Source organism: Sminthopsis crassicaudata, chromosome 5, assembly GCF_048593235.1.
Source record: "Sminthopsis crassicaudata isolate SCR6 chromosome 5, ASM4859323v1, whole genome shotgun sequence".
Classification (NCBI taxonomy): domain Eukaryota; kingdom Metazoa; phylum Chordata; class Mammalia; order Dasyuromorphia; family Dasyuridae; genus Sminthopsis; species Sminthopsis crassicaudata.
Genome location: NC_133621.1, coordinates 64,292,542 through 64,308,418, shown reverse-complemented (window position 1 = coordinate 64,308,418; position 15,877 = coordinate 64,292,542). Strand labels below are relative to the sequence as shown.

Genomic DNA, 15,877 nt, shown 5'->3' with positions numbered 1-15,877 from the left:
CCTCTCATTTTCTTAAGATTTTATTCTCTCTTATTATTAGAATACGCATTTAAACATATCTGAATCTTTTGTATTCTTAAAGAAACTTTCACTGGACTCTTAAACCACTGTTTTATATTACTCTTTTTTTCTCAGCCAAATTTCCTGAAAAAGCTGTCTTCACTTGCTGCCTTCACTTGTCCTCTCACTTCTCTCCACTGCCCTTTCACTTGTTTCTTAGCCCTTTGCAATATGTTCTTTACCTTCATTCCTTAACTGAGACTATTCCTCCAGAGTAATCAGTGATTTTACTTGCCAAATCTTTCTTTTATCAGTTCTTATTCCTCTCAGCCTATCTGCTGCATTTAATTCTGTTATTTTTACTTTTTTCAATTCTTTCTCCTTTTTGAATTTTTATGGTTTTATCTTGGTACACTTCCTGTGCATTTGGCCATTCTCCTCTTTTGCCTTGTCTTCCATGTTATACTCCTTAACTGTGAGGTTTACCAAGATTTTTTTCTAGGGACTTTTATCCCTCTGCCCTCTTAAGAATCTCATTAGTTTCCATGGGTCTAATAATGATCTTTTTGGAGATGACTTAAAGGTGTGTGTGTGTGTGTGTGTGTGTGTGTGTGTGTGTGTGTGTGTGTGTGTGACACATTATATACTTGTATACTTTGTTCATATTATATATTTATTCATATATACACATACACATAATGTGTATTTTATATATATTTATATAGTTATAGTATATAGGTATTTCATCTGTCTACTCTACTAAGCTTCCTGATTTCTATTGACGGTATCAACATCTTTCTAGTCTCCTAGGTTTGTAATCTAGTCATTATCAGTTCCATATTTGAATCTGACTACTCTCTTTAGTTGCCAAATCTTTACTTCTATAACATCTCTGAAATTGGATCTCCCCTCTACTTTTTAGTACTACTACCTTACTTCAAGCCTTTAATATTCCTCAACTAGATTCTGTCTCTCACTTTTCTAGTCTAGCCTACATTCCACTGCCAAATTAATTCTCCTTAAACCCAGATGTGAACATATGACTACCATACTCAACTCCAATGGCTTCCTTTTTTTGCCAGGGTTAAATATAAAACCTAATACTATCCTAGATTTCTGCTTTCCTTATACATAACTTCCTTACCCTTATTCTGGGATCCAGCTAAACTGGCCTCTTTCTCACACATACAACATTCCCTCTCCTGCCCCAGTGCTTTCTTACTGTCTGTCCCTCATGTTTTGAATGTATTTCCTCATTACTTCCACATTCTAGAGTCCATCTAAGAGAAGGACATAACACAGCTTAAGTAGCATCATCTACACAAATCCTTTCCGGAACCTCCTTATTGTATCAGAAATTACTTCATATTTAACCATTTTGTATATATTTGTATTAATTTATATTGATGCTGTGTGTGTGTATACATCCTTGTTTTCTGTTCCTTTAAAAAGTAGGTTTCTTGAGAGAAGGGATTATTTCATTCTTTGTACCATTCTTTGTATCTCTAGCACCTAGCATGGCCCCTGACAAATAGGGACTTAGTAAACATTTATTGGTTGAGAATTTCAAACTTTTTCAGTGACTTGACCAGTTTTCCCAAACTTCACTCAGAGCTCTTAACCTTCATATCCATGTTAATTCCTTTTAAGGTCTTCTAAGTTGCTTATTAGAACAATCCTTCTTTGCCATTATCTGCTTAATGCATGTATCCATTTATATTAGGTAAATAGTAGTTTGTTTCAATCAGGTTACTGAGAGCCACCAATTTAGTTTGAATTTGTGATCTTTGGTGTTTTATATCATGTAAAATTGTAGTCTTTTTTGAGTTATATCTATCAGACACTCTGTTTATGTACACACATATATTTATATAAAAATTTTTTGAAATATAAGAGTCTATTTAGTTAGCATTTAAGATTCTTGTGGGAAATGAACATAAATCACCCAAGACAGTTGGACAACAGACTGTTAATTTGAAAGTATTCCCTCCTTTTTTTTTTTTTTTTTTTCCTGAGGCTGGGGTTAAGGGACTTGCCCAGGGTCACCCAGCTAGGAAGTGTTAAGTGTCTGAGACCAGATTTGAACTTGGGTCCTCCTGAATTCAGGGCTGGTGCTCTATCCACTACGCCACCTAGCTGCCCTCTTTTTTCTAGAATAGTATGTTTTTAAAACCAATGATAAAAGAAAACTTGATTAAGTCAATCTTTGACTTTCAGCATTTAATTTCTAATTTTTCACTTTCTTTTCAATACTACTTTGAAATATTACAGATTAATGGAATATTTTAATCATCATATTTTATAGAGCTTATATACATAATCATCATTAATCCATAATTTACCATAATGTGCCTTCCTAGTTAAATATCTTGTAAAGCTGTCCTAGTGATGAACAGCAATATTTACTCAGACTAAAAATAAGAACTGTGCCCTGTATAAGTAGATCCCAAGAGGTTATTGGTGTTTTTGTAGACAGCAGACAGAGAAAAAGGCATTTTGTCCTTTTTACCCCGAGTAATCCCACTGGAAAATTAAACATGTGCTATGAATTGATATCAATCCATGCCAGGTTACCTCCCTAAACAGGGCTCCTGCAAACACTGTTTCTACATTTCTTGGACAGCAGTATGATGGCCTCTGCATGATGGATAGTTTCTGCTACTGTGGAGCACTGTGCTGCTGTCTGTCCCCAGGAGACTTTCAGTGAGGCGTGCCACCAATAACTAGGGGCAGCAGCTCCTTTAACTCTTTCAGGGGATATTGGCTGCATTTTTGCAAGCTTGACTATCAGAGTCAAATTTAAACATGATTTGCTTAGAATGGTGAGCCAACTCTTACAATAGTGAGCCGTATATTTTTTTCCTTTTGTCTTGCCTTTTGGAACTTTATTTTGGACTATAGATAAGACTGATGTTTTTAAAAGCAGTATATTAGCAAGGACTGTTTTTTAGGCAAACCACAAGCTCTTTTTAATAGATGGACCTTTCCATTTTCTGTTCTTTTTAGGAAGTTTTTCCTATTCATGACTCATTTTGCTCTTTGGCTAACATTAAGGGAAATGTAATAGTGATTAAGAAAAAGAATGTATGCTTTTTTCCTTTTAATTCTTTGAAGATCTTTATACATTTTCTCTGTAAGGTTACATAAACAGAAATGGTTAGAGGAATTTGACAGTTCTGATAAGGGTAAAAACTGTTGCATTTTTACAGGCTTCTTAGGAACTTAAAACAGAATGCTTACTCTGCTTCTTTAGACAAATGTTTTGCTTGATGGCTCAGACTTCTTATCCAGTTAGAATGACATGCCTCAGGCAGCCAGTTACACAGACCTGTGAAGTAAAATTAATGAGATCACCCTTAAATTACACTTTGTGTTTTATTTTCACTTTATAGGTCTGTATGAGCTGCTGACTACCCTGCCAGCCCAGCTGCAGCCACATGTGGACAGCCAGGAAGACCTAACCTTCCTCTGGGATATGTTTGGTGAAAAAAGCCTTCATTCACTGGTGAAGGTAAACCACACTGAAGTCAGATTCTCTTTGAGAAGAGCATATGGAAAAATGTTTTGAGCGCCATCTAGTAAACCAGCGATCAGATTGTTGCTCCCTGAAAACAAAACAGCCTTGTTTCAACTCACCGAGTTTCTGACAGGGGTGGAAGTTGTTAAAGATTCCACTAAAAATACATAGATGATTTCACTTAATAGTGATGTTCTGGCAGTGTATACTAATGCAGCAAACATATGTTTGCCTTTGTTTAGAAAAAGAGTATGAAATAGCAGGAAATTTTAGACTTCTTTATGGTCAACATTCAGGAGCTGGAGTTTAGCTTAAATAAATAAATGTTCACAGCAAAAATTAGAAGGAATATATTTTCTGAGGTCAAGTATGGCAACAGTTCTGTAGCCACATTAATTTAAAATAATTTCCTTTAACAAAATCAACTGAAATTCTAGTAAGCTCTTTCTTTTACTGGCATTCCTCCACTGAAAATGGTATTTTGTATAAAACATATTGCAGTTAATATGAATAAAATCAGTTTGGGAGATGATTTCATTGAAGTGTTTTTGCCATGAAAATGATCAGGAACCAGAAATCAAACCTTGACACATAAGTATGCAAAGCAATCCTGGTAATGGTCAAAGTGCTTAAAATAGTAAAAGGAAACCAAGTAGCTTACTGGAAAATGTACTACCCATGCTTCTGGAAATATCAATTGAGTTTTCTCAGAGAGTTTTAACTCAAGCTGAAGGGAAATTTAGAGGGCTCCGTTGATTCTGTAGGAGGTGTAGTAATCTATGCCACAGAAATACCCGAACCTATACATAATTCAGCAAAATTTGTTATGGTTGTCAGTTGATAGAAGTTTAGAATTTGGAAATAGCACTTGAAAATGAATAACCTCAGAAAATGAATAACTTTACTATCCATCTGTGATAGAATTCTGACCGCAGTTTTTTTGTATTTTGTAAATTGAAAAAAAAATTTTTTGTTTTTGTTTTTCAAGCAGTGGCTATTAGCACAGAGACTAAATAATGCTTAAGCTTTTAATATGTAAAATGCTTTAATGGCAAAGTGTCTCTCTGTGTGTGTGTGTGTGTGTGTGTGTGTGTGTGTGTGTGTGTGTGTGTGTGTGTGTGTGTACACACACACACACACACACACGCGCGCGCGCAGTTTCATTATCTCAGAACATTAAAAACAAGAAAATTACTGTAGAGAAGAGGTTTTTAGATTGTGATAGCTATTAAAATATATTAATTATTAAAAAGTGAAACTTTTGGTCAGTAATTATCTTAGTTTACATTAGTCTTACTGGTCCAAGCCAGAGAAATTAGAATCGGAAAACATTAATTTTTTTAGAAGTTTTATAGGGAAAATATTAGTGGAATATATGGTGCCCCCAAAACATCTTTTTTGGGTCTAGATTCATGGTATCATTGGTATAAATCATTGCTAGTGTGAAAACTCCTAATGATGAAGATCACAAGTAGCCTGTAAGTTATAGTCTGAGCAAGTGGCCTGGGACATTGAGGTTCAGTGACCTTTCCATGGTCAGATAACTACTGAGGGGGAGGCTGGATGAGAATTCAACTCTTTATAGTTTCAAGTCCCACCCCTTATTCATGATGCCATTCTGCTTCTTTATTTAAAAAACAACAAAAATACATTAAACATTGAATTTAAAAAAGTGCAATTGTAGTGAAGGCAGCACAACAAAATCTGGAAAATGTAGCTGTTTTAAATAGAAAGTAGCTTATTTACTTTCAAATAGAGTTTCTTGCTATGTTAAATAAATAAGGATTTATACCATCTTTTAATAATATTTTCTTCTACTTCTATCAGATAAAGTCTGAATATCTTTTATCTAGTATATTTATTAAATTACACAAAGCAAAATAGTAATGTGTGCAAAAAATGAGCTTTTAGCAGGTTCTAGCTTCAAATTATTGGAACAAGCTCCAGGTTGCCAAAATGTGTGTTGTCAAGGATCCTATTTTAATACTGGATAATAACATATATTTCATACATATATTTCAACACAATAAAATATATTTTATTCAAAAACTTACTTTTGGAATCAGTTAACGGATTTTTTTTTGGACCTCATGCCTGTGTTGGTGGGTGAAGATACTGATTTGAAAATTAGAAGTCATCCATCCAGTTCAAGATTTTTGCTTTATCCTGACATTTTCATGACTTAATCTTAATTTGAATATGTGAAAATATTGTTAAACTACCACAAGATAATTCTCATATAGTGGTAAATTTTTAACTTTTTGGGATTTATTTACCTAAACATTTATCTTAAAAAAATGTTATTCATCAAATCCTTAGTTATCAGGAAGAGGCACAGATAGCCAGTTATTTCACAACTGATATGCCACTTTAATATGTTCTCAACAGTGCTAATACAATAAGCTTATTGAAGTAATGCTAGGATATTAGTTTGATTTTGTTTATACAGGCATACCTCAGCACTCATCCATCTGCTTTAAATCTTGTCAAATTCCTTCCCAGGGAAGAAGAATAGTATGTAGGGCTGTCAGGTTGGAGCCCATGATTCTGAGCTCGTGTTCTTGAGGACAAGGTAGCTGTAGTGTATGGTCTCCTGTCTCCCAAAACAGTAGTGCTGGAAGGGGCAGGGAGCAGCTGGTGGCTCTGCAGGAGGAGAAGTAGCAGGGACAGTGGTGGTGGTGGTGGTGGTGGTGATGGTGATGGTGGTGGTGGAGGCCCTTGGGCTCTGGGCAGCCCTGAGTCCTGGGTTGCAGAGGGTGGGGGCACCATAGCTTCTGCCTCCACAACCAACCTCTTCCTTCTTCTCTTCTTCCCCCAGTGCTTGGAAGGCATGAAGTGAGGGAAGAGTTTAAAGGTTAGGGTTCCTTTCCAAAAGTAAGTTGGGTCAGGAAGGGAGGAGTCTGGCTGGGCTGGCCTGGCTTGTTTCTGTGCATTTGGTAGCTCCAGTTGCCTCTTCATGGGAATTGGGTGGGGAGGGATGGTTAGGCTGTGGATTGAAGATATACTCCTAATAGGAATAGGAAATGAGTTGGCTACTTTTTGTTATGTCTTTTCCCCCTACCCCCTACTAATGACTACTGTAGCATTATTTAGTAGCAGGAATGTTTGACTAGGAATCAGAAGGACCTGAATTCAAATCCTGCTTCTCATACTGAAATTTAACTATGGATAAATCTATATCAGCCTCAGTTTACTCATCTCTAAAATGATGATAAAGTAGCTCTTACCTAATGGGTTTTGTAATGATTAAATTAGGTACTGTTTTCAAAGTGGTTTGAAAATCTTAAAGCCCTACATAAATGTTAGTTGTTATTGTTATTATCAGTCTTTGAAACATAGATACCATAGACAAAATTTCACCTTGTAAATTAGTAATTGAAGAAGGTTCAGGAAGTATACTGCTGGAGGAAGGATTGAGTGAGGGGAAAGAGGGGGAAAAAAGTATTTTAAAAAAATAACAAAGTTTGCGCAAAATTTCCTTTACATAGAAAAAAGAATGAGCTGTAGTTTATCTTAAGTTTTCTTTTTTATAGAGTTCACATTTATTATTCCCATTCATTTGTTCCTATTTATTCTGCAAACATTTATTAAATGCTTTCTCTGAAGAGGGAACTAATTTTTATTTTCCGAATTTTTAAATTTAGGGATTTAGATGTTCATTGCACCTTATAACACCAGTGAAATACTTTATAAATTGTGGGGTTTTGAACCAATATAGCAGTATTAGCTTATTTTTACATAATAGTTTAGAGTTTGTTAAACAAATGTGTAACTAACTCTTGGACTAAGTTGGCAAGCCAGGTAGTACAAGTATCATTGTCTCTATGTTTTATCTACATATATATGAAAATTGAGGTACTAAAAAAAAAGCTAACTTTCATAGTGTCATGTGCTTAGTAACAGGAGATCTGGGAGTTGAAGTCAGATCATCTAGTACCATGCATAGTAAGTATAGTGATCTTAAAGTGCTACAGAGGACTCCTTAATCCTTTTTACTTCTAGAACTGTCATGCTGGAGACCTCCTCTGACCTGATGAATGGTTGCTTCAGTTGGCCATTACTAACAATGCTTCCTTTCACTGAGTAGTTAATCAATAAATGTTCTTAAAGTACTTGGCATATTCTAGGACCTGTGCTAAGACCTGGCATACTGATATGTATTAAAAAAAGACAGTTCCTGGCTATAAGGAGCTTGCAATCTAATGCTAGAGGACAACACCCAAAAGAAATCTAAAAAGTAGGGATGGGGTTTGGGGAAAGGAAGGTGCCTAGAACCTGGGCATCATGGAAAGCTTCCCAAAAACATACATCCAGGTGAGAAAAGTGAAGAGATGTTCTGACCCGGGTTCTTTCTTGGAGGTTTTGGAGTTCATGGTCCTATCCTCTAAATAACACTTTCTAGCCACACTATCTAACCTGGGTTTCCTCCTTCCTACCCTGTTTTCCAGTTATAGAACAAAAATCAGCTGTCATTGCTCTGAGAAAGGGTATGTCAATTTATTGTGCTATGGCTCTACTAACCATCCTTATAACTAGCAGAGCCCAAATATCCCTCCTTGGCTACCACTACCCATATGGGTTGTGTTTCCTTAGTAAGAATGAAAACTTGATGGAAAGAAGTCTTGCATTTCGCATTTATGTCTGTAGTCCTTAGCACAAAGCTTGATACATAATAAATGCATAGTACATTTTTTATTCATTCATTCATTTTATTCAGGGGGACTCAAACCTAATTCTTCCTGACTCTAATGTCTGCTTTTTATTTACTTTAGCTTCTTTGCTTCTCATAATATTAAAATTTCAGAGAGAATCAGCTATTTAGAATTTGAATTTTTTTCTTGCCTTTAATAACACATTGAACTGCTTCTCTCAACTCACCAAGCGTATAGGTGAAAGTAAACTTTTTTTTTTTTTTTTTTTTTTTTGCTTAAAATGTTTATTATCTTGTTAAAAGGAATATTCAAGTTTTAGCAGTATTTTTTTTTTTTTTAGCTTTATGTAGAACATGCTTTCCCACAAGTTTGAAGAGAAATTCAGTAATTAGTTTTGTCTTGTTTCTTTATTTTTATCTAGGTATCTGGTATTAAGTAATGAGAGTACTCTTTGAATCCCCAAAGTATTTACCTGGGACCTGAAAAAATGCTTAGATACATGTGGACCTATTGTTAAATAACTGTAATCATGGAATATTCAGAAATTGTCAGTCATACATAGATTAGCTACAGGAGAACACACAAAGGATATTGCTTATTTAGTGGTTTAAAGTGGCCATTTTTTTTTTATCCAGACTGATGCATCATCTTTTGGATATTTCTTAATTTCTCTGGAGCCACAGCTGGCTTTGAATCTGCTTGGAGTTAAATCCTGGAATTGCCTGGTTGAATAGCTTCTTTGGAATAGTTTTTAATGTTCTTCTGGAAACATCCTTTCAAACATAGTATTTTATTTACTTATTGACATAGGTCATCCTTCTAGATATACCATGATCACAAAGCATAAGGAAAAACAGTACTAATTCAGGATTTGTGACTAATCTTGACTCCAGAAGACTTGATAAGAGAGAATTCTTCCTTTGATGAAAGAAGTGATGGGCTAACTATGATGCAGAATGAAAATTATGCTGTTAGATATGATAATGTGTTATTTTGTTTTGTATAAATATCTTTCTTTTTCATAAAAACATTTTATAGAGGTAGGAGGAATATGTGATAGTAAATGACGGCAGTATAAACAAAAGCATCTATTCTAAAAGATTTTTTTTTTTTTAAAGAATGATTCAACTCTGAGTTGTAGACTTTAGTTAGCTTTTAAAAAGGAAAAAGAGAATGAATTGGAATTCACCAAATTGGTCAAATTGAATGTTTAAATATTACAAACACTCAGCAGTAGAAAGTATTTGATAAACTTTGAATATATCAGAGAAAAATTTATTTTCCCAATATAGTATTTCAGGATGGTGTACAAAGCAAGACATTATCTCTGTATCTTGACTATCCTTAGCCTTGGGCTGTCTTGACAAAGAATCCCTATTTCATTTCTTCCTTCCCAGCCTGAGCTGGTTGATAGAGTAGCAATACCCTAAATAAGGAGAATGTTAATCTTCTGTTACCCCTGTTCTTGAGGGATTGGACAAGGAAACAGAACAGGGGGGAAAAAAGCTGGGGCCTCTCCAATCTTAATAATTGCCTATTGTTAATATGAAAGAAAAATAATTTCTACCTTTAGCAGGAATGTTTAATTGAGGTCCACAATTCAGAAGTTCTGTGAACTTGAGTGGGAAAACATTTGATCCTATTGTCACTAACCTTTAAATAAAGTTTATTTTCTTATTTACTTATGAATTTAGGCAACAAAATATTATTCTGAGAAGGAAGCTGTAGACTAAGAAAATTGTCAGCTAGTCTGTCAAAGGGGTCCATGACATAAAATGATTTAGAATTCATGTAGCAATTAAACATTGTAGTGAAACTTGTTCAAATTTATCTACTTTGGTAATTGTCCTTCAGAAATTTATAAAACATTAATAAATAGATACATTTTTACTTTAATTAAAATGTTTTATGCTCACTATGACTTCATTTTCCAAACTAAAAAGTCAGTATACACAGTGTCACAAACTATTATTCCTTTTGCAAGATCTTTTGAAATATTTATGTATTTCTTAAAATTGTGATGGCTTGTAGTTATTCTGAGTCATTGGCCACTCATACAAAATTTTAGATTTGGAGAGCATCCATTTAATCCAACCCATAACCAAAAAAGAATTCCCATTAAAGCCTAAGTGATAAGTAGCCATTTAGTCTTTGCTTTAAAAACTTAAAATGAAAGGGAATCTACTATTTCCAAGGTGGTCCATTCCACTTATGGCTAGTTCTGCTTCTTGGGGAAGCTGCTCCTTACGTCAAACATATTTGATTTTTATGATTTAAGTGGAATGCTCCTAATTCTTTCCTCATAAATCCAAACATAGCAAGTCTAAATCCCTTCAACATCACATCCTTTCAGATAGTTGAAGACAGTTATCATGTGCCACTTGAGTCTTTTTCTAATTCAGTCAAACTATCCCCTTTTCCTATAACCAGTCTTCATATTATGAATTCAAGTATTTTTACCTACCCAGTTGCCTTTCTTTGCAGTGGAGCTCAGAGTTGGACACAATACTCTTTTGACCAGGCACAGAGTATTATGTACTATGGGGAAATAACTTCTTTATTCCTGGAAGCTATGTATTTCTTAAAATACCCGGAAATCGCATTACCTTTTTGGCTGCCACATGATATTGGTGACTAATATTGACCTTGAGTCCACTACAATCCTAAGAGCTTTTTCAGACAAATTAAAATTTCACTATTGTTCCCCAATTTTGTAACAATTGTTTCCTTCTAGTAGACTGTTAAAGCCCTTTAAGAACATTCTCTCTCTCTCTCTCTCTCTCTCTCTCTCTCTCTCTCTCTCTCTCTCTCTCTCTCTCTCTCTCTCTCTCCTTCCTTATCTCCCTCCCTCCCTCCCTCTTTTTCTGTCTTTGTCTCTCTCTCTGTTTCCTGTTTCTCTCCCTTCTTTCCTCCTTTTCTTCCTCCCTCCTCCCCTAGAATGATCCCTAGGTTAATAAGTATTTATTGAATTGAACTATGAAATAATAGGTTTGTTTTTTTGTGTTTTTTGTTGTTGTTGTTTGTTTTGTTTTTTGGGTGTGTGTGTCCCAAGTGTACAGCTATCAGAAATAAAAGTGTAATAAGTGAGTATTTTTAAAAAAAAAAAAACTAATCTGAGCTCCTGCTTATATTTACTTTTAATTAAAATATACTATGGTATAATGCTCAAGGAAGGAAGCTTTGATGCAGGTAGTTACTGAAATTTTTAATGGAGCCATAAAACTGAATTTTCACATCTTTTTTCAGTAGAAATGTAATGTTTCAATTATTATTCTCTGAGCTAGTATTGAAAAACCCTTTTGGGTAAGGGATTATTCTTGTGGCAAAATAGATGGTAAAACCCCCTCAAACTTCTGCTATCTGTATTCCCAATGGATGGCTAGAAAGGATGAAACATGGTCTGAGAGTTTGAGTTCAGCTTTTCTTTACTAACACTCTAATCAAGGCGTCTCCAACTCAGGGCAAGTTCTCCAGCTATGTGAATTAACTTCCCAACAAAGGGAGTTTGGGGGGCACAAAAATCTTTGGGAATTCAGAAGCTCCGTTTCTGGTGGAACCGGAGCATATATGGAATAAATGTAGCAGTAGCCAGACAACAAAATGCTCATGCCAGATCTTGTAGTATCATTTCAATTGTACCCTTATTACAGTATAGCTTTTTGTTTATTCTTTCCTGATTAAAAATAGAAGCCATTTCTCTTATCCTTGTCCATGTATCAGTCATTCTACATCTCTTTTTTTTTCTTTCCCCCCTTTCTTACTCCAATTTCTTACACTGTCTTGGCCCATCTTGTTGACCAACCTTTTCACTTGTGTTATTGGTCCCATCTTTTCTCATCTACTATTGATCATTGCCTTGGTTTTTGTGAGTTTGAATTTCTACTTAAATACTATCTTTTGGCCTGTAAACACTACCAACTACTTCTTTCCTATTTAAAAAAATAAAAACAAACAAACAAAAAAAACCTTTTTACTTAACCATATCTTTCTTTTCTTTGAGTCGTCTCTTTTTTTCATGAAATACCTAAAAAGTGTATGGATATTGGCTCATTTTTTTCTCATTTACTGCTTACTCATCATTTCTTTTCAATCTAGTTTGTTCCCTATACTTGTCCATGTGGAGTAAACTTTTTCCTTTCAAGTTTGCCAACAATTTCTTTCCTTTCTTTTTCTTTCTTTCTTCCTTTTTTTTTTGGCTGAGGCAATTGAGGTTAAGTGACTTACCCAGGGTCACATAGCTGGGACGTGATAAGTGTCTGAGGGCAGATTTGAAATCAGGTCCTCCTGACTTAAAGGCTGGTTCTTTATCCAATGCACTACCTAACTGTCCCAACAATTTCTTAATTGCTAATTCTAATGACTTTTTCTCAGTCTCCATTCTAGTTAATGTCTCATTGTGGCTTTCAACTTGGTTAATACATTCTTTCTCCTGAAAAGTCTCTTCTTCTCCTTTGGTTTCTGTGAAATTATCTTGGTTCTTCTTTCTGACCATTCTTTTAAAAATTATTCTTTACTAGATAATCTTAATTCTGTTGCAAAGTGTGGGTACCTCTGAGTTTCTGCACTGGATTCTCTTTTCTTTTAGTATTTTGTCCCTTGATGAGTTCAGTTCCCTTTGCAGATGACTATCAAATCTGTATGGCCATCTTTAATTTTTCTCCTGAGCTTTAGTTCTATGTTACCAACTGTGTGTGGGGATCTCTGACTAGACTGAGCAATGTCATCTCAAACTCAGTGTGTTTTAAAATAGTTCATTATCTTCCTCACATCCTCAGTTTATTATTTTTCCTTGATTATGCCATCTTTCATCTAAATCTTCTTTTTGAGGATATTGCCATCTTTTTATTTGCCCGTTTTTAATATGACAGTCATATTCATCTCTTCACTATCCCTCATCACATCCCCTATATCCAGTGCTTTACAAGACCTCATGGATTTTGCCCTCTTTACAGGTCTTGCATCTGTCCTTTTTTCTCTAAGAGCTACCACATTATTTTATACATAATAAGAGTTCAAATAATGATTAGATTAGGAAACAGGCCTTACTTCTCTCAGTTTACAAATAGCTAATGGCCCAAACTATAGCCAGTTTTCCTGACTTATTGTTCTTTGTCTTTATAATACACCATATTCCTAAGCTAGAAATTCTAGGAAGCAAACAGCAAGATTGTTAAACTTATGCCTTATTTTTTTTATATTTTCTTAATCTATTTTTAATATATTGTTTTGAGTTCATAATTATTATTCCAGTGTTATAATTTGAAAATTGATATTTTGTTGAATATTGTTTTATGTAAACTTTTCTAACACATCTATTTGCTACCTTTTCACTTAACTAGAGTGAGAATTGTATCAGAAGAAATGGAGTGGTGGTTACATCATTCAAAATCCAATTTAAATCTGGAAGAGTGTTTCAAGAGATAGTTGTCAGTGGAGTGGTCTTTAAAAGAAAATTATATTGTCCATGTGAAGGGAGCCAGCAGCCTCAAGTTCACACAGTAAACCCTTTGGGAAGGTTATGTTACTTGTGTCTGAAATGGTGTTTGCCTTGGGTAGAAGTAAGAGGGAAAATGCCAGACAATGTGAATGATCCATGGCCCCCGGCCCTACATTGTGGGGAGTTGGGTATCAGCAGCTGGTAACACTCTTTGGCCAATGAAAGGTAATTATTCAGCCAGTTCTTTAGGAAAAGTAGGAAAGGTTATGTCTTACACTAGAGTTTACATTTTTCAGGCACAGAAACATGCAGAACTTTCTGAAGACATGAATTCCTGAGCCTTGAAGTAAAATTGTTACCTTTCTAATGCTTACTCTCCAAACAGTATCCATATGTGGTCATTTTTAGAAGTTTGCTAAGATGTTCAGTGTTATATGCAGGGGCTGAGAGTGAATGAATGGAGCCTGTTTTACAAATTACATTGAAAACTTTTTGAGGAAAGTCATGTCCTTTTCAAGTATACATTTTAAGTTACCGTAATAGCGTAAAACATCACATCAAGAACCAAATAGTTCCTAAAACGTATTTAAATTTTTGCATTTTGATTTTAATTCATATATGAATTATGACATCTTTTATAAAATGCATATAAGCATTTTATATGTGACTTAAGAACCATCTGATTTAAAATGGTTTAATTAACCAGGGCTGGAGGCTTCTGCACCAACAGCCTAAGATTTATTCTCTTGTGGAGAAAACTATCCACTGTCCGGTTCAGAAGCGTTCAGAGATTTCCCATTCTTAGGAGTTGTTCAGTGATTTCAGTTGTGTGAACTCTTTGTGACTCCATTTGGAGTTTTCTTGGCAGAGATACTGGGAATTCATCTTAAAGGTGAAGAAACTGAGGCAAATAGACTCAAGGGACTTAACCAGAGTCACACAGCCGGTCAGAGGCCAGATATAGACTCAAGACGATGTCTTCTCCACTCAAGGCCTAGTGTTCTATGCACCTTAGCACCACTTAGCTGTCCCATTCCAGAAGATATCTATCCCCACCCCCCACCCCCCAGCAAAAATTTATTAAGGAGCTACTATGTATACTGTACTAGACTATGGCCTGAGCAAGAAAAGTAAAACAGTTCCTGCTTTTAAGGAATTTATATTCTATTCATGAAATATATGAAATCCAAATCCAAAATGTATATGAAGTCATTTCTAGGATGAGGTCATGCTGACTGTAGTAGCCTGGTTAATCATATCTATGAGTGCAATGCATTGCTGCTCTTGTCTTTCAAAGTTGTTTTCCTTTACAATGATGAGATCATTGTATACATTCTTCTACTAGTTTTACTTTACTCAGTTCTTACAACCTCTCCTCCCCACCCCCAGATTGCTTTGAATCTGTTGTCATTTTTATGGCCAATAAATTGAAGTATATTCATATATCATAATTTGTTGGACCATTTTCCACTTTGCTTGTGTGACTTTGCTCTAACAACAAAACACTGCTATTAATTTTTTTTTTTTTTTTTTGGTACATTGGTTAAAAACTTTCTTTTTTAAAAAAAAATCTTTCTGTCAGCCTATGTGATATAATAGATAAGATCTCAGTTAAAATTCCTCTCCCTCTCCCTGTTTGCCCAAAATAATTTCTCTTCATTTTTGTGTTACAGAATCCTTCTCTTCATTTAAGTTAGAGCTGGTGACATCTTTTATATGAACATTTGATTACTTCACTTGCTAGCACCTTCTCAGGCTGTCCTGTAATTTCCTTCTTTGTATATATGTATATTTATTTACTTGTTAATGATGTAATTGTTAATTTCCTCATCATACTGTAAGATCAATACAAATAAGGATTGTTTAATCTTTTGTGCTTGTATCTGAAGTGACTAATACATGGTAGGGATTTAATAAGTGCTCAATGATTGTCATTTTTGTTGTGTAGACATAATATAATCGTGAACAATTAGTGTCTACCTTATTTAAGTCTGTCTTTATTTTTTAAAAGAGTTTTACAGTTGCAGATCTATAATTTCTATATGATTTTTAAGTGGACTCAGCTATTTTGTATGTTCTTGAGTTATTTGAAGAGAAATTTTGTGTGTCTATATATATATTATGTGTATATATATATATATTTGTGTGTCTATATATATATAATATGTCTATTTTTTCCTGCTGGATTTTGGTGCTAATGTACCCAAAACTAATGATTTTCATTGGTTTATATTCCATCTTGCTTTTTTATTATAGTAGAATCTAGAGTTA

The 15,877-nt window shown here is 34.6% G+C and overlaps 1 protein-coding gene across 3 annotated transcripts in view; it reads left to right on the top strand.

The window, feature by feature from the left end:
- The window catches only part of MPP7 (MAGUK p55 scaffold protein 7), a 237,113-nt gene that overhangs the window by 86,582 nt on the left and 134,654 nt on the right, over nt 1-15,877 (top strand). For all 3 annotated transcript variants that reach the window (XM_074267011.1, XM_074267009.1, XM_074267010.1), the window contains one exon: nt 3,393-3,511. In XM_074267011.1, coding sequence (XP_074123112.1) covers nt 3,393-3,511 — 119 coding nt within the window. The remainder of the gene's footprint in view (nt 1-3,392; nt 3,512-15,877) is intronic.